This window comes from Cololabis saira, chromosome 3, assembly GCF_033807715.1.
Source record: "Cololabis saira isolate AMF1-May2022 chromosome 3, fColSai1.1, whole genome shotgun sequence".
Taxonomy (NCBI): Eukaryota; Metazoa; Chordata; class Actinopteri; order Beloniformes; family Belonidae; genus Cololabis; species Cololabis saira.
In genome coordinates this window covers 50,149,902-50,167,904 of record NC_084589.1, presented here as the reverse complement: position 1 = coordinate 50,167,904, position 18,003 = coordinate 50,149,902, and the positions used below count along the sequence as shown (strand labels likewise).

The 18,003-nt window shown below is 43.7% G+C and overlaps 1 protein-coding gene and 1 pseudogene across 1 annotated transcript; one reads left to right on the top strand and one right to left on the bottom strand.

Annotated features, from left to right (window-relative positions):
• Nucleotides 1–7,502: 7,502 nt before the first annotated feature.
• LOC133440757 (hereditary hemochromatosis protein homolog) lies at nt 7,503–8,166 on the top strand (annotated as a pseudogene).
• Nucleotides 8,167–15,186: 7,020 nt separating this feature from the next.
• On the bottom strand, nt 15,187–17,732 carry LOC133440756 (zinc finger protein 239-like; the record flags this gene model as incomplete). Its single annotated transcript, XM_061718073.1, has 2 exons — nt 16,698–17,732; nt 15,187–15,225 (listed from the first exon to the last, which is right to left on the bottom strand). Coding segments are annotated over exons 1-2 (1,068 nt in total), but the record flags the coding sequence as incomplete, so codon positions are not given.
• Nucleotides 17,733–18,003: the final 271 nt, after the last annotated feature.

The window sequence follows — 18,003 nt, the reverse complement described above, 5'->3', positions numbered from 1 at the left end:
ACCTCATCGTTCCCTCTGCCTCAAGTTGACGGAGAAGCATAAATCCGGGTTGAACCTGCAACCCTTGTGGGGAGGGGATTAGGCTCATCAGCCACAGGAGGTGGTGGTTGGACTTCTGCGGGTTCTTCTTCTGTGGGTCAGACAGGAGTGGACAGCTGCCCCCGGAGGACGACAACATGAACTTCATTTGTCACGAGTCACCAGACTTCTCCTCCAGGTGATTTTTCATGTGACTCAGCAAATCAAATCTGCGGCTAAAACCTTTGTTGCATGTCTTGCACAAATATCGCTTCTCGCCCGTGTGCATGGTTATGTGGCTTTTAAGATCTGATAATCTAGTAAAGGTTTTTCCGCAGGTGTTGCACAGGTACGGCCTTTCACCGGTGTGGATCCTCGAGTGAACCACCAGGGTGGAACGTTGCCTGTAACTTTTTCCACATGTTTTGCAGATGTAGGGCTTCTCTCCTGTGTGCGTGTATATGTGATTTTTAAGAAGTGATGCGTGTCCAAAAGATTTTCCGCAGGTGTTGCACAGGTACGGCTTTTCGCCGGTGTGGGTCCTCGAGTGACCCACCAGGTGGGAACGTTGCCTGTAACTTTTTCCACATGTTTTGCAGATGTAGGGCTTCTCGCCCGTGTGCGTGTATATGTGCCGTTTAAGATTTGATAATGTAGTAAAGGTTTTGCCGCAGATGTTGCACAGGTACGGCCTTTCGCCAGCGTGTATCTTAATGTGATCCGTTAAATTACAACTTTTACTGAACTCTTCCCTGCAAGTGCTGAAAGAAAATACCTTCTTCCCCGTGTGGGTCCTGGTCAGCTTTGATTTACAGTTGCTGTCTGACGGGACAGCAGCATCTTCGTGGTCACCGTGTCGTCTCATTGGCTCCGGATCTGCAGTTTTACTGGAGTCTGAGTGTAAACTTTCAGTCCCTTCCTCATCTTTGTTTTGAGCTTCAGGAGAAGTGTGCAACAGCAGCTGGCCACAGTTTGGGCCTGGTTCACCATTTTCAACTTTCACATCAGCGACATTGACCAATGAGACATCCACCTCTACGTCCTCGTGCTTCATCTCCTGACCGCTGGAGTCTTCCTCCAGTTCTGTAGTCTGTGGATGCCCTGGTTCCTCCTGGTCTGGGCTGCAGCTCCTCTCCAGGTTATCCAGGTGCTGGTCACTGAAAACCCCATCCTCCTCCACCTTACAAACATTTTCTTGTGGGAGTTCTGGAATTACAAAAAGGTGCAAAAAGATAGGATTATAACAAGTCAAAAGTGCTTCCCAGTGTTGATTGTATTTGTGAGGTTTACAGTTTGTCCTGATCATTCGGTCTTCCCCTTCATCTATGTAGTATATTTGAAAACAAGTGCATTACTCTGTGTGACCATTAGGCGGCACTGTGACTGTACTCTTGTGTTACTGCGTTGGTTTTGAGACAGTTGAAGAATAAAGTTGTTGTAGAAATGGCTTCTTCCGCGTCATAAATAATGATCTAACTACAAGTCCTGCATATGAACTCCTACATGAGCATCCTCCAACGATTGCGTTTTTTGCCAGTGTCATCTCACATCTTACACGGAGCCACTGTGACCTGCATCTTTTCTACAAAATAAACGATTAAGTCTAAAGCATGAAATTTGAACGGTAAAGTCGCATCTTAGTAACAGTTCAATGTCTCCCAGTTTATTAAAAATGATACCAAAAGCTCTTATTGTGTAGAAAAGATTTCAACCAGTTCATTTTAGGTTTCCATTAATAAAATCTAAATCTATAGCTTGCAGGCCTCCATCTTTGAATTCTTTGATCAGTTCAGTTTTCCTAATGTAATTATTTTTCTTTCCACAGGTAAAATCAAAGTTAACCCGATTCATCTTTTTGATTACGTTATTGGGAATAGACGACGAGTTTGCTGGATAAATACATCTGGAGAGACTTTCCATTTTGGTTAAGAAGATACGACCTAATAAACTGATGTCTCTTAATAACGAGGAGTTAAGTTTGGTTTGGCATTCATTAATTACCCTCCAGACATTTTTATTTTCACGTTCTGCTGAATCTTTAGAGATGGAAATGCCAAGATATTTGACAACAGATTTTATAGGGATGTTGTATGCCTCTGATAAGTGACTATGGTGAATTGGCATTAACTCACATTTGTTCAAATTTAATTTCAGCCCTGAGGCTTTGGAGAAAATATCAATATTATGCAATATTTTTGGGACTTCAGATAATTGTTTTGTGAAGATAGTAGTGTCATCTGCTAACTGGCTAATGATTACATGTATTCCAAGTACCTCTAAAAGGTGCAATATTGGAATGTTTGATAAGGATAGAGAGCATTTCTGTAGCTATTATGAAGAAAAATGGAGAAATAGGACAGCCTTGTTTTACTCCTCGTTTAATTGTAAATCGAGGTGATGTGTCTTTTGGTAAAGATATACAGCTATTTGAACTTTGATGAAGGGATTCAAAGATATTTATGAATTTATCACCAAATCCAATTAATTTTAAACACTGAAAAATGAATGGGTGCTCAATCGAATCAAACGCTTTATAAAAGTCAAGAAACAAAATAAAATCATCATCTTCTATTAAATTATTATAGTCTAGAACAGGGGTATTCAACTAGATTCGGCCGGGGGCCACATCTGCAAAAGGACTGTATGGAGAGGGCCGCACAATTTGAAAATTTGGGGGTTTTCAAAATGTATTTTGCACTCAAAGACGAAGACTTGTATATATAATACATTTGTATACATTTGAATATATCTAGTTTACATATGAATTATGTATTAATTGTCTCCAGATTTAGTAATTGTGAATGTTAAATATAATATTCAGATAAAGAAATATTATTTTGAATGCAAGTTCATTTTGAAACCATGCATTGTACAAACTTAATGAAGTTGATATTGACCTACTTTTAATAAAATACGCCATAATGACAAAGCACCACTTTCCACCAAGATTTCCTTATTTGAATATTATATTAAGCATTGAGCACAAGCATTTCAGTCCATAGTAGCCAGTCTGATGTTATAAATAAGGAACCAAAATATTAACCATAAGCTCCTTTATTAATGACACATCTGTGCATTATATCAGCAAAACAAAACAATCACATGAAATTATAGGAGGCTTAGAAGTTCCATCTGAAATGCAAAGTCCTCACTTATTCAAATGAAAAAAACGTCAGGCCAATCCTAGAAGCCTAATGATGTCAACAAGTCCTCTGTACAACGGAGGTTAATAATAATGTGACAAACATTAACACTGTGCAACACTGGCAAAAAATCTGAAGTAAAAAACATCTCCAACAGAGATTAACATGTACAAACACTATGCATCGTTAACCAACTAAAAAAAGGCTACCAAGCTTCTTAAACTTAAATGCGATATGCATTCTCTGCACACATTACAAATAAAAATCGCACCTTGTGTGAACGCATTCCTGGCATGTCTGTCTGCCTGTGTGTCTGCCTGATTCTCAAGGCGGCTCGTCAGCCAGCGGTGTGCAGCGGGCCAACAAAATTACGCAGCGCAGTTGGCACTCTCTCAAAATCAATTTAAATAAAAAGCAAACAGCTCGAGCTCGGAACTGAAGTACAGTAGTGCAAACTTATGTGTGCCATATTGTCCAATGTCCATCACTCATTTACAAAAAAAAAAAAATTAAAATAGATTATTACCTTACCTAACTGTTCGGTTTTTTCCCCACTTATTCCACCGAACACCGAAAGTCTTTTTTTTACTATTTTCGGCCGAACATTCGATGCATCACTATTATTTATTAAAAAAAACAACAAAAAAAAAACTTTTTTTTTTTCAACAAACAACCCCTTTTTGAAATATGACCAGGGGCCACATAAAAGCTCCTGGCGGGCCGCATGTGGCCCGCGGGCCGTCATTTGAATATCCCTGGTCTAGAAGATCGAGGATTAAGCGAATATTGTTGTGAATGGATCTACCCCTCATAAAGCCAGATTGGGAGTCACTTGTGATTTTGTGCAAATGCTTCTTTAATCTGTTAGCATAAATGAGGGTTACAATTTTGTAATCATTGTTCAATAAGGTGATTGGTCTAAGATTTTCTAACATTTTTGGGTTTTGAGTTATTATTCCTTGTTTCGTACTAGAGGGAAATGTGATATTGTTAGTTGCTTCTTTTAACATAAGAGAGAACGGTTCTTTAATAAATCACAGAAATGTTTATAAAAAGTTGCAGTAAGACCATCACGCCCTGGGGATTTGTCCAAAGACAAACTGTTAACTGGTCAAGTTCAACAGAAGAAATATCAGCATCACGTAAATCTGCAAATTCTTTTTCTATAGTTGGAATAAGATCTTTGATATAGTTTAAAAAGTTGTCAGAATCATCTCTAGAGAAAGATGAGGAATATAACTTACTGTAGAAGGAAACTATTTCTCTGGCAATGACAGCTGGATCTGTGACAGTTTGATCTTTAATCACCAGTGATTTGATTGAATTTCTTTCCCGTCTTCTTTTTTCTAAACGACAAAAGTGTGATGTGCTTTTTTCTCCTTCCTCTATCCATTTTGCTCTTGATCTTATATAAGAACCTTCGGCTCTCCTGAGATAGATTTCATCAAGCTTAATTTGCTAAATTTGTAATTTTTGTTTATCCTCATCAGTCTGTAAAATTTTATTGCAATAGAATTTATTTCTTTAATAATTTCAGATAATTTGTTACTTCTGTTACGTGATTTTCCAAAACTAATAGCAAATTCTCAAATTTTAAATTTTAAGAATTCCCATTTAGCAACATAAGATATTATTGATTCATCACACTTTACATCTGAGATTAAGATTTCGATTCCATCATGAAAGGCCTGGCATTTCAATAAACTTAAAGTTACATTTCCAGTACCCTTTGTTCCTACGATGGATTAAATACATATTAAAACTGCAATTTTATTTTAAAGTATTGTTCCTGCCAGTTTCATTTTCTTTGCCATGTAAAGATTGTTTTCAGTTCAACAGTGATATGCACCATTTTAATACAAGACAGGCTAATCATTTAAATCTCCTGAAGTTCCGTACTGGTTTGTGTCAGTTCTCCATCAGATACAGTTATGGAACACCTACAGCAATCTCGTCTACCTCTACTTCATTCAATCATTTTAAACAGAAGCTCAGGACACATTTAATTGATCAAATTACCTAATGATATTTCTAGATTTGTTATTTTTTTCTTTAATCATGTAGATACCATGTATTCTATTCATGCTGCTGTTTATTTGCTTTGTCTTTGTTTTTAGACTGCAATCATGTATTCTGCATATTTTAAATCTTTGTACAATATTTTGCTGTATTTTACAGGTAGAGGCCTCGTATAAGCCCCTTGGGCTTTTTGCCTCAGCCTAGCACATTACCAATCTCTCTTTTACAATTGTATGTTACTTGTTCTGTTTTTATACTGTGCTGAATAAATACATCTAAAAAAAAATCTACACGGAGCCACTGTGATCTGCATCTTTTCTATTAAATAAAGGATTAAGTGTAAAGTGTGAAATATCAGTGTGGTCCAGAGTGTGAATGGAGCATGAAAGGCAGCACCAAGTAAACAGAACAACAAGTTAGTTCGGGATGTTTCCGAATCCCACATCAGCAGCTGCTTGAGCTGGGGAGTTTCCCATTTAGTTGGTTTGCTTCATCACCACGGCTTTTAACTGGAAACAAAGGGATCTTGTAGGAGTCATGCTCATGTGTTCATTCATTCAACTTTCCAGGGTTACGTACCGACTCTGTGGAGTCTGATTTCAGGTTTCCAGGCGAGGTCCAACAGTCTGCGCTGACGGTCGAGCTCTTCTTCATACTCCAAGATGCTTTTTTCAAACACTGACAATATTTCTACAGCAGCTGCTGTTAGTCGCTGACCGATAAACTCTCTCAGATGATTCACCTTAGACATTGTTGAAGAGGAAAAAGAAAGGAAACAACAGAACCGTCGTCCTCCTCCTCTGTTCGTCCGTCAGGAACCAGACTCTGCTCATCAGTTCCGCTGCTGTTGCTGGGTCTTCGTGGGTCTTCGTGTGTCTTTGTGTGTTTTCATCTGCAAAACTGAAAGTAAAAACTCAGAAACAGACGGTCGGGTTTTTACCAGCAGTGTAATAAATATGTTTGTTCTCCATTTGATGTCGGGGTTTCTGCTCCTCCACCTGGTGATGAGTTCAGGTAACAAATACTGCTGGAAACAGCTGTGTTTCTTTATTTACTCTAGGATAAAGTTCTTGTAGGAACTAATCGCCCCCCCACGGGCCAAACCTCAGACACAAATTCAATTTTACAATTTTAGAATTATAGTATGCTTATAGTTTATAAGTTAAGTAAAACTAGTTTACCTAATTCAGAGTAAGACTAACTGTAAAAAGGCTGTTCTCACATAGACATGTAATGTTCTAGATGAGAGCTGCACAGAGCTAGATAATAGCCTGTATTTACTCTGCTTTATGTGTCAATATGCATTATCCCATCTAAATAAATTTAAAAAAAAATGTTTTAGTATAATTTCCAGTGTAATGTTATGTGTGTGTGTTCTGAGACAGTAAAGTTTAACATTATTTAGTTAGTTGGCCCTTAATTCTGTCAACAGCCTGCCCCTCTTTTTGGTTCTGCTGCTGCTTCCTCCCTCTTTTCTTCCTCCCTCTTTTCTTCCTCCCTCTTTTCTTCATCTCTAACTTCGGAGTCGGACTTCCTTTTTCTCTTAAATATGTCGTAAATCTATCTCTGCATTTTGATGGTGATTCTGTATCTTACCTGTCAAGCTTTGGATTTTAAAATAAGTGAAATTTTCCGCCGCTGTCCAACCATCGCAACCGAGGTCCAGTATTATATTACATTTAAAGACAGATTTATGAGAAATCTAAAATAACTACCTGTCAACCACTTACAAACTACAATTATGAGCTCAGAATCTGCTAATTCTACCTTTGTTGACACTGAAATGCTGTGGACATTCCTGTGTTTGTAATTCCTATAATAGAGCCTAAATGAAAACACTAGTGAATTAAAGCACACTTATTTATTTTAAACATTTTTAGTTTATATATGCATTGTTTGTCTTCAAGTGAAACATTTACATTTTATTTTAATTTGTCATTTTCACTCATGTGGCTCTCTGCCATCAATGACTGATGAACAGACGCACGTTTCTGTGTCTTCAGCTGAAATAACTTCAGAACTCGTGACTGTTCATGGTCCTGCTCCTCTTTAGGAAAGTTTTTTTTAGAGATATTTACACGAGGTCTTTGCTTTTTTTTCAGAAATGTCTCCTCTCTGGTTACATCCATCCATCTCTGATTTGTTGTTCCAAGTTTGTTCCCGTTGTTTCCACTAACCTCGTGAGAACTGTCTCCCAGGCTGCAGCAAGAGGCAGTTTCTGGCGAGACTAGTGACAATTCAGTTTGCGGTTTAAAAATTATTACATTATAAAATGGGAAATTTACAGGAAAATACTAATACGACGATCAGCATAATTTCCTCATGGTCAGGGATGGTGTGAATGGTCATGATGCCGAAAGCGTAGTGTGTAACACGACCCACTTCCTGTACGGCGGTGGTGACGGTTGGGAGTTCCAGTTGGACACCATGGAGCAGATTTACTTTCAGATGCGCTTCTCAAACATCTACCTGCCCTTCTGTGCCCGGACTCTGAAACACCTGCTGGAGATCAACAAGCACCTGGTGATGCGTCGTGTTCGACCTCGACTACGCCTCCTATCACAGCCGGGGGGGGGGCGGGGCCCTGATCACCTGTCTGGCCACAGACTTCTACCCTCGCCACATCAACCTGACGCTGCTGCGGGACGGTGAACCCGTGGACGAGGAGGAAATGACCGTTGGCTCGGTGCTGCCCAACGGCAACGGTCTCTACCAGCTGAGGAAGACTCTGGTGGTGGATGAAGAGGAGCTGCAGAGGAAGCACAAGTACACCTGTGCAGCGTCTCACCTGTGTCTGGACAACCGGCTGGACGTGAGCTGGAGGGTGGAGTCTTTCCGCTCATTCAGAGTCCACGTCATCTCCGCTCCCGTCGTCCTGATAGTTGCTGCCATCCTGCTGCTGGTGCTGATGATGAAGATGAGGAAGAGGTCAGGGTCAGAGGGCATCTCCATGGAAACACAGGAGAGTCCCGGAACAGACACCTGAATCTTGATGACACGGTTCCTGAAGTTTGCTGGTTCGTCCAGATGCAGTTTTGTGATCTTCAGTCCTGCTTCCAAGTTCTCTCTGCTCAGTTTAAATTCCAGTAAATGTTGAACTGACGACAAGTTTGATTTTCAAGTATCAGTACTGCATATTTACAGTAGTAATTATGTTCTACATCGTAGCCCAGTCGTCATATCAGGTGGGAGTGTGGGGTTCAGTGTCCTGCTCAAAGACTCCTCAGACTGGGGTCAGTCCACGACCTTCAGGATGGAGGACGACCTGCTCCACCCAACCACATGTCCAGACGGCTGCAGCGTAGTTAAGATCATTATTATCTGAAGCTGTTCAACGACACCTTCAGAAGATGCACGGTCCTTCCTTGAGCCAGCAATAGTGCATACATGTTACTTATATACAACTTATGTTGTTTTTTTTTAACAATAAAGTTGCCATTTGTGAAAATTCAGTGTTGTGAATTCTTTACAGTTAACATGATTCATTTGTCTTGTAACATAAATTAAATTAAATGATAAGGAATCATTTAATTTAATTTATGTTACAAGACAAATGAATCATGTTAACTGTAAAGAATTCATCATTATCATTCATATCATTATCATTATCATCATCATTAAATTAAATGATAAGGAATCACCCCTCCTTGAACCGCCACCTTACCGTGGTGGAGGGGTTTGAGCACCCGAATGATCCTAGGAGCTATGTTGTCCGGGGCTTAATGCCCCTGGTAGGGTCTCCCATGGCAAACAGGTCCTAGGTGACGGGTCAGACAAAGAGCGGTTCAAAGCCCCTTATGAAAGAAAAAACAACAAGGAAGTGTACGTCGCCCGGACTGGCGTTACCGGGGCCCCACCCTGGAGCCAGGCCTGGGGTCGGGGCTCGCAGGCGAGCGTCTGGTGGCCGGGTCTTGGCCCACGGGACCCGGCCGGGCGCAGCCCGAAGGAGCGACGTGGGCCCGCCCTCCCGTAGGCCCACCACCCGCGGGAGAGTTCATAAGGGGAAGGTGCCGTGCGATTTGGGTGGCAGCCGTGGGCGGGGGCCCCGGCGACCCAATCCCCGGACGACGACTCTGGCTTTAGGGACATGGAATGTCACCTCGCTGGGGGGGAAAGAGCCTGAGCTTGTGCGGGAGGCTGAGAGGTACCGACTAGAGATAGTCGGGCTCACCTCCACGCACAGCCTGGGCTCTGGAACCCAACTCCTTGAGAGAGGTTGGACTCTCTTCCACTCTGGAGTTGCCCATGGTGAGAGGCGGCGAGCTGGTGTGGGCTTGCTAATAGCTCCCCAGCTCAGCCGCCATGTGTTGGAGTTCTCCCCGCTGAACGAGAGGGTCGCTTCCCTGCGCCTTCGGGTCGGGGATAGGTCTCTCACTGTCGTTTCGGCTTACGGGCCGAACGGCAGTGCAGAGTACCCGGCCTTCCTGGAGGCCCTGGGAGGGGTGCTGGAAAGTGCCCCAACTGGGGACTCCATCGTTCTGTTGGGGGACTTCAACGCTCACGTGGGCAGCGACAGTGTTACCTGGAGAGGTGTGATTGGGAGGAACGGCCTCCCCGATCTGAACCCGAGTGGTGTTTTGTTGTTGGACTTCTGTGCTAGCCACAGTCTGTCCATCACGAACACCATGTTCGAGCATAAGGGTGTCCATCAGTGCACGTGGCACCAGGACACCCTAGGCCGGAGGTCAATGATCGACTTTGTTGTCGTTTCATCTGACCTTCGGCCGTATGTCTTGGACACTCGGGTGAAGAGAGGGGCTGAGCTGTCAACTGATCACCACCTGGTGGTGAGTTGGATCCGCTGGCAGGGGAGGAAGCTGGTCAGACCTGGAAGACCCAAGCGTATCGTGAGGGTCTGCTGGGAACGTCTGGCAGATTCCCCTGTCAGGGAGGTCTTCAACTCCCACCTCCGGGAGAGCTTTGACCGGATTCCGAGGGAGGCCGGAGACATTGAGTCCGAATGGACCATGTTCTCCACTTCCATTGTTGACGCGGCCGTCCGGAGCTGCGGCCGTAAGGTCTCCGGCGCCTGTCGCGGCGGCAATCCCCGAACCCGGTGGTGGACACCGGAAGTAAGGGATGCCGTCAAGCTGAAGAAGGAGTCCTACCGAGCCTGGCTAGCTCGGCGGACTCCCGAGGCAGCTGACGGGTACCGGCAGGCCAAGCGGACTGCGGCCCGGGCGGTCGCGGAAGCAAAAACTCGGGTCTGGGAAAAGTTCGGGGAGGCCATGGAGGAGGACTACCGGTCGGCCTCGAGGAAATTCTGGCAAACCATCCGGCGCCTCAGGAGGGGGAAGCAGTGCTCCACCAACACTGTTTACAGTGGAGGAGGGGAGCTGTTGACCTCGACTGGGGACATCGTCGGGCGGTGGAAGGAATACTTCGAGGATCTCCTCAATCCCGCTGACACGCCTTCCGTCGAGGAAGCAGAGGCTGAGGACTCAGAGGTTGATTCATTCATCACCCAAGCTGAAGTCACTGAGGTAGCTCGGAAGCTCCTCAGTGGCAAGGCACCGGGGGTGGATGAGATCCGCCCTGAGTACCTCAAGTCTCTGGATGTTGCGGGGCTGTCGTGGCTGACACGCCTCTGCAGCATCGCGTGGCAGTCGGGGACAGTGCCTCTGGACTGGCAGACCGGGGTGGTGGTCCCTCTCTTCAAAAAGGGGGACCGGAGGGTGTGTTCCAACTACCGGGGAATCACACTCCTCAGCCTCCCGGGGAAAGTCTATTCCAGGGTGCTGGAGAGGAGAATTCGGCCGATAGTCGAACCTCGGATTCAAGAGGAACAATGCGGTTTTCGTCCCGGTCGTGGAACACTGGACCAGCTCTACACCCTCCGCAGGGTGCTCGAGGGCGCATGGGAGTTTGCCCAACCAGTCCACATGTGTTTTGTGGACTTGGAGAAGGCTTTCGACCGTGTCCCACGTGGCGTCCTGTGGGGGGTGCTCCGAGAGTATGGGGTCGGAGGCCCTCTGCTGAGGGCTGTACGGTCCCTGTATGATCGGAGCAGGAGCTTGGTTCGCATTGCCGGCAGTAAGTCAGACCTGTTCCCGGTGCGTGTTGGACTCCGGCAGGGCTGCCCTTTGTCACCGGTTCTGTTCATTATTTTTATGGACAGAATTTCTAGGCGCAGCCAGGGGCCGGAGGGGGTACGGTTCGGGAGCCACTTGATTTCATCTCTGCTTTTTGCAGATGATGTGGTCTTGTTGGCTCCCTCGAGCCAGGACCTTCAGCATGCACTGGGGCGGTTTGCAGCCGAGTGTGAAGCAGCTGGGATGAGAATCAGCACCTCTAAGTCTGAGGCCATGGTTCTCGACCGGAAAAAGGTGGCTTGCACCCTCCAGGTCGGGGGAGAGTTCCTGCCTCAGGTGGAGGAGTTCAAGTATCTTGGGGTCTTGTTCACGAGTGAGGGGAGAGCGGAGCGTGAGATCGACAGGCGGATCGGTGCGGCGGCCGCAGTAATGCGGTCATTGTATCGGTTCGTCGTGGTGAAGAGGGAGCTGAGCCGAAAGGCAAAGCTCTCAGTTTACCGGTCGATCTACGTTCCCACCCTCACCTATGGTCATGAACTCTGGGTCATGACCGAAAGAACGGGATCCCGGATACAAGCGGCCGAAATGAGTTTCCTCCGCAGGGTGGCGGGGCGCTCCCTTAGAGATAGGGTGAGGAGCTCTGTCACCCGGGAGGAGCTCGGAGTAGAGCCGCTGCTCCTCCACATCGAGAGGAGCCAGCTGAGGTGGCTCGGGCACCTGTATAGGATGCCCCCTGGACGCCTCCCTCGTGAGGTGTTCCGGGCATGTCCCACCGGGAGGAGGCCCCGAGGAAGACCCAGGACACGCTGGAGTGACTACGTCGCTCGGCTGGCCTGGGAACGCCTTGGAGTCCCCCCGGAAGAGCTGGAGGAGGTGTCCGGGGAGAGGGAAGTCTGGGGATCCCTGCTCCGACTGCTGCCCCCGCGACCCGGACTCGGATAATGCGGTGGACAATGGATGGATGGATGGATGGATAAGGAATCAGAGTAAATAACTGTGGTGTACCTGTTTAGAATTCAATTAAATCTTCCTGTGTGAAGACGAGGTGACTAAAGGCTGATTTATGGTTCCGCGTTACACCAACGCAGAGCCTACGGCGTAGGGTACGCGTCGATTTAACGCAGAACCGTAATTCAGGCTTTAAGATCCGTTCACACCGTGTCTTACTGCATGCGAGCGTCCGACTATCGTGTTGAGCTGCGTGACATCGGACGCTCTCTGTCCACACTGAAACCGTTAAACTCGCGGCCAGTTAGGACAGTCCAATAAAAAAAAAAAAGGAAATTTATTTTGTCACTCAAGTTCGATCGCATCACATGGGACACGCTTTGTGTACGCAGCCGGCTCTTCTGCCCGGAGCGAGGCTTTGTTCCCTCCCCTGCTACACGTCATTCAAGCAGCCAATCAGCGCAGAGCCTCATTATCATAACCTCCCATCCCCTCAGAATCCCTCACAGAGGAGGTTAGAAGCAGTAAAACTAGAGACATGACCCAGAGGCTGAATTTCTGATTTATGTAGAAAAAACTATCTTTAGATTGTTTTTAAGACATTCAAGGCCTGTTTAAAATATACATTAAATGCCATAATAGGTCTCCTTTAACGCACATCCTAAGTCACTTTTGCATACACTCATATCCAGCACTTTAAAAACCGCACCAATCACCACAACAAATTCCTTTTGTGTGTTTAACAAACCTGGCAATAAACCTTTTTCTGATTCTGATGAGCTTTTATAACTCACCACCAGTGGGCACTGCTGCTCTTTCTACATATGGAGAGTGTAATATTCCAGAAATATAAACAATAAAATAAATGAAAATGAAAACTTAATTACATTTTCATGATTATTTCTGACTACATATGAGTTGAGGTAAAAAGACATTTACTTCTAAACGGATGTCTGATATAAAAGGATTAAATCCAAAGTCTGTCCTCTTCCTGGAATCTGATCCCGATGATCCTCCCTCTTCTTCCTGCTCTCCAACCTGCAGATCTGCAGCTTCAACACGGATCTCAACATCAGCTTCATAATAAATCATGTGTCAGACGAGTTGTAAATCTAGTACAACTTGATTTTATACATGTGATTCAATAATATTGTTAAAATCTCATTATGTAAATAATATGAAAAACGTACACAAATATGTTGTAACTTTAGCTTGTACAGGACTGTCTCAGAAAATTTGAATATTATGATTTTCAGTAATGCAATTACAAAAACAAAAAAGTCATACATTCTGGATTCAATACAAATCAACTGAAATATTGCAAGCCTTTTATTATTTTAATATTGCTGATCATGGCTTACATATTAAGAAAACTCAAATATCCTATCTCAAAAAATTTGAATATTCTGGGAATCTTAATCTTAAACTGTAAATGGTGACAGATGGTTGGCTGTTCTGTTTCTGACGTGTTGATGGTTGCATTTCTTCTTTTGTCCTCGTTTCTCTGAAGTTTCTTCTTGTTTTTCAGAGGAACGTTGTAAAAACTGAACATGTAAATATATCAAACTTGGACTAAACTCTGAACGGAGTAGATGGAGAGAGTTTAACAACATGGAGCTGCAGATTAACTTTACAAAGAGAATGTGAGTGAAGAAGAAACAGACGGGAAAAGGAAGTGTGAGAGAGGCTTTGTAGATGAACGAAATAAACGTTTAAAGAAACTTCAGCACATACTAACAGCTCGTGGAGACGACAAGTTACCAACAGCAACAAATAATACGATTTTAAGAATGAACAGGGATTCAAACAAACTCAATGCAGAACTTTAAAAAAAAAGTACACGACCACATGGCTCCCTCTGCGTCAAGTTGACGGAGAAGCATAAATCCGGGTTGAACCTGCAACCCTTGTGGGGAGGGGATTAGGCTCATCAGCCACAGGAGGTGGTGGTTGGACTTCTGCAGGTTCTTCTTCTATCTATGAGTCAGACAGGAGTGGACAGCTGCCCCCGGAGGACGACAACATGAGCTTCATTTGTCACGAGTCACCAGACTTCTCCTCCGGGTGATATGTCATGTGACTCAGACAATTAATTCTGCAGCTAAAACCTTTGTTGCACGTCTTGCACAAAGAACAGTTGTTTTTGGAGCTTCCTTTTAAATTCCTCCCTTTCACTGAAATAGTAGACATAAAAATCACAGCTTTATTGACAGAAATGTGTTTAACATTTAAAACATTAAGTGCTACAGGAATTACAATAATTATGCACATTTCTTAATTATAGTATGTAACGCATTGCATATATTGATTAAGACTTAATGTAATTTTGTTAGAAATATATTTATATTTTATTCTCTCACCTTGGATGTAAGGGTTGCCCAGCAAGGAACAGCTGTTCCGCCTGTGGCTGGTGCAGCGGTGGATGGTGCAGCGGTGGATGGTGCATCAACATTGTGTGGTGTGGCAGCAGCGGCGTGTGGTGTGGTGGTAGTGGCGTGTGGTGTGGTGGTAGTGGCGTGTGGTGTGGTGGTAGTGGCGTGCAGTGCAGTGGCGTGCTGTGTAGCAGCAGATGTTACAGGCGCAGGCGCCACAGGTGTGGGTGCTTTTGGTGCTTGGATGCCTATTACAGCAGGGGGCTTTGCCTTGCACGAAGCAAGGTGCTTGATAAAGTCTGCCCTGCGTATCAATATTGACTGACAGTGGATGCAGTGGTAGTGTAGGTCAGATTTGCACTGTAACCCACATCTGTGGATGGTGTACCCTGGAACAGAACATTGAATTGTAATATTATTCTACAATCAACATCTGAATCATGTAGTATCTGTCACAAACACATCACAGAAGGATTAGTTTTGATTCATTGCTTAAATGGAACCGGTCTCTACAACTTTACCTTCATGTGACATTGCCCTCTTAAAATGGGCCTCCAAATGGCTTTTCACCTTGCTCAGTTTGGTGGGATGGAACAAGGATGATTGGCAGAAAGGGCAGTGATATTGATCGCAGCACGTACGGAACCTTTGCAACTCTGGCAAAGAGCTCCCTCTTTGTATAGTAATATGCATCTAGTAAATGAGAGAACATAATTGGTTAAATTGAACATTCTTACATGATACCACAGACACAAGTAAGGAAATCAAAATAAGACATTTAGTAATTGTTTTTATCACGAAAACATAAAATCCCTCATTCACATTGACAGTGTTGCTTCTACATTTTCATATGACAATGTACTAAAGTTGAAGCCAACACACCAGTTGCAAAGGGCGGAAATAATGAGAAGTCTATATTAACTTGAACTGATTTTGCCTTTAACTACAAAGTTTACAAATAATCTCAGTGAAATAATTTGTCACTCATTCCTTCCCTCACTTGTTTCTCATTCATTACTGATTAGCTACTCTAAGGCATTTGATGAAGAGTTACTCAAGAACTGACCAGCATAATTATAAGTTTCTCATTCATTACTCATTAGTTTCTTTCTAACTAATCAGTAACTACAATACTTTTTGTTACCTTGACTGACCATCAACTAATGATAAAATACTCATCTGTCGCATCTGTTACTCGTTAATTCCCAAGTGACTACTGACTTATCAGTAACTACCCGATTGTTTTATTTTACCTAATTGTGAAGTGTTACTGTTTATTTGAGCATGTTTTGCATGTTCTGTCCACTTGACCGCAGTCCTAAGTTATAGGTTATAATGTACTGTACAAAGAAGCATAACATTACAAGCAGAGTCACAAAATGAATGAAGTGTAAAAAAAAACGTTACATGACATTAACATTATGTCATATTGACATATGACATTAATACAGTTTAGGTTGGAATACTTAATTCAAGATTATCAGACAGGTAATGACATAACTTTAATCTTTAAAATCTTTTTTTTAATCTTTAAAAATCTATGTACTGGATAGAAATAATCGAATTAGCTTCATAGTTAAATAGAAATCAAGCAATGTTTCCACAACTTCAAATAAACGTTAGCCTAACTGTAGAACAACACGAAACTATTTTGTTTCCAACACGGAAATGTTGCTTTTAACTTTCTGCAGAAAGTTAACTGTTGCTTTTAACGGAACTGTTGCTAATGTTAGACGAGTTAAGACGAGTATACTCCTCTTTTTTTAAATTAAAAATGCATCTGTTGAGCCGGTACCGTGTTAGGCTAACGCCAAACGTTAGCCTAACTGTAGAACAACACGAAACTATTTTGTTTCCAACACGGAACTGTTGCTTTTAACCTTCTGCAGAAAGTTAAAAGCAACAGTTCTGCAGAAAATTAAAAGCAACAGTTCCGTGTCGCTAATGTTAGACGAGTTAAGACGAGTATACTCGTCTTTTTTTTTATTAAAAATGCATCTGTGTCAAAGACGAGTTTACTCATCTTTGACGAGTTTACTCGTCTTTGACCGCCAAAAGACGAATATACTCGTCTTTGGTGCTTTTTAATAGAGTGCAGCTGGTGAACTATCCTACATTTAGACCGCAGTTTAAACAAATAACTTATAACATGACATGTTACTTACGTTCGTCATCGAAGTCCGGATACAATCTGCAATCTGCGACCTGCAAACCTGCAATGACAACTCCAATTCATTGAGTGGCGCTGTTGCAAAAACTGAGGGTCCTGGAACTGCGGGTCCTGGAACTGCAGCCTCCGAGCCTGCAGCTGGACCCTTCTCCTTTTCACTGGTGTGGGTCCTCGAGTGAACCACCAGGGTAGAACGTTGTGTGTAACTTTTTCCAGATGTTTTGCAGATGTAAGGCTTCTGGCCCGTGTGCGTCTTTATGTGGCGGTTAAGAACCGGTAAATTAGTAAAGGTTTTTCCGCACGTGTTGCACAGGTACGGCCTTTCGCCGGTGTGGGTCCTCAAGTGAATCACCAGGTTGGAATTTTTCTTGTAACTTTTTCCACATGTTTTGCAAACGTAGGGCTTCTCGCCTGTGTGCGTGGTTATGTGCTGGTTAAGATCCGATAAATTAGTAAAGGTTTTGCTGCAGGTGTTGCACAGGTATGGCCTTTCGCCAGTGTGGATCTTCGGGTGGATCACCAGGTAGGAAAGTAGCTTGTAACTCTTTCCAGATGTTTTGCAGATGTAGGGCTTCTCGCCCGTGTGCGTGTCTATGTGGTGGTTAAGATCTGATAAATTAGTAAAGGTTTTTCCACAGGTGTTGCACAGGTACGGCGTTTCACCGGTGTGGGTCCTCGAGTGAATCACCAGGTTGGAATTTTGCTTGTAACTTTTTCCACATGTTTTGCAGACGTAGGGCTTCTCGCCCGTGTGCATGGTTATGTGCCGGTTAAGATCAGATAAATTAGTAAAGCTTTTGCCGCAGGTTTTGCACAGGTACGGCTTTTCACCAGTGTGGGCCCTCGAGTGAATCATCAGGCTGGAATTTTGTCTGTAACTTTTACCACATGTTTTGCAGACGTAGAGCTTCTGGCCCATGTGGATCATTTTATGCTTCTTGAATATTGATGATTTTCTAAACGATTTTCCGCAGGTGTTGCACAGGTACGGCCTTTCGCTAGTGTGGATCTTCATGTGATCCATTAAAATTCTACTTTTACTGAACTTTTTCCTGCAAGTGCTGCAAGAAAACGCCTTCTTCCCTGTGTGGGTCCTGGTCAGCTTTGATTTACAGTTGCTGTCTGACGGGACAGAAGCATCTTCGTGGTCACCGTGTCGTCTCATTGGCTCTGGATCTGCAATTTTACTGGAGTCTGAGCGTAAACTTTCAGTCCCTTCCTCATCTTTGTTTTGAGCTTCAGGAAAAGTGTGCAACAGCAGCTGGCCACAGTTTGGTCCTGGTTCACCATTTTCAACTTTC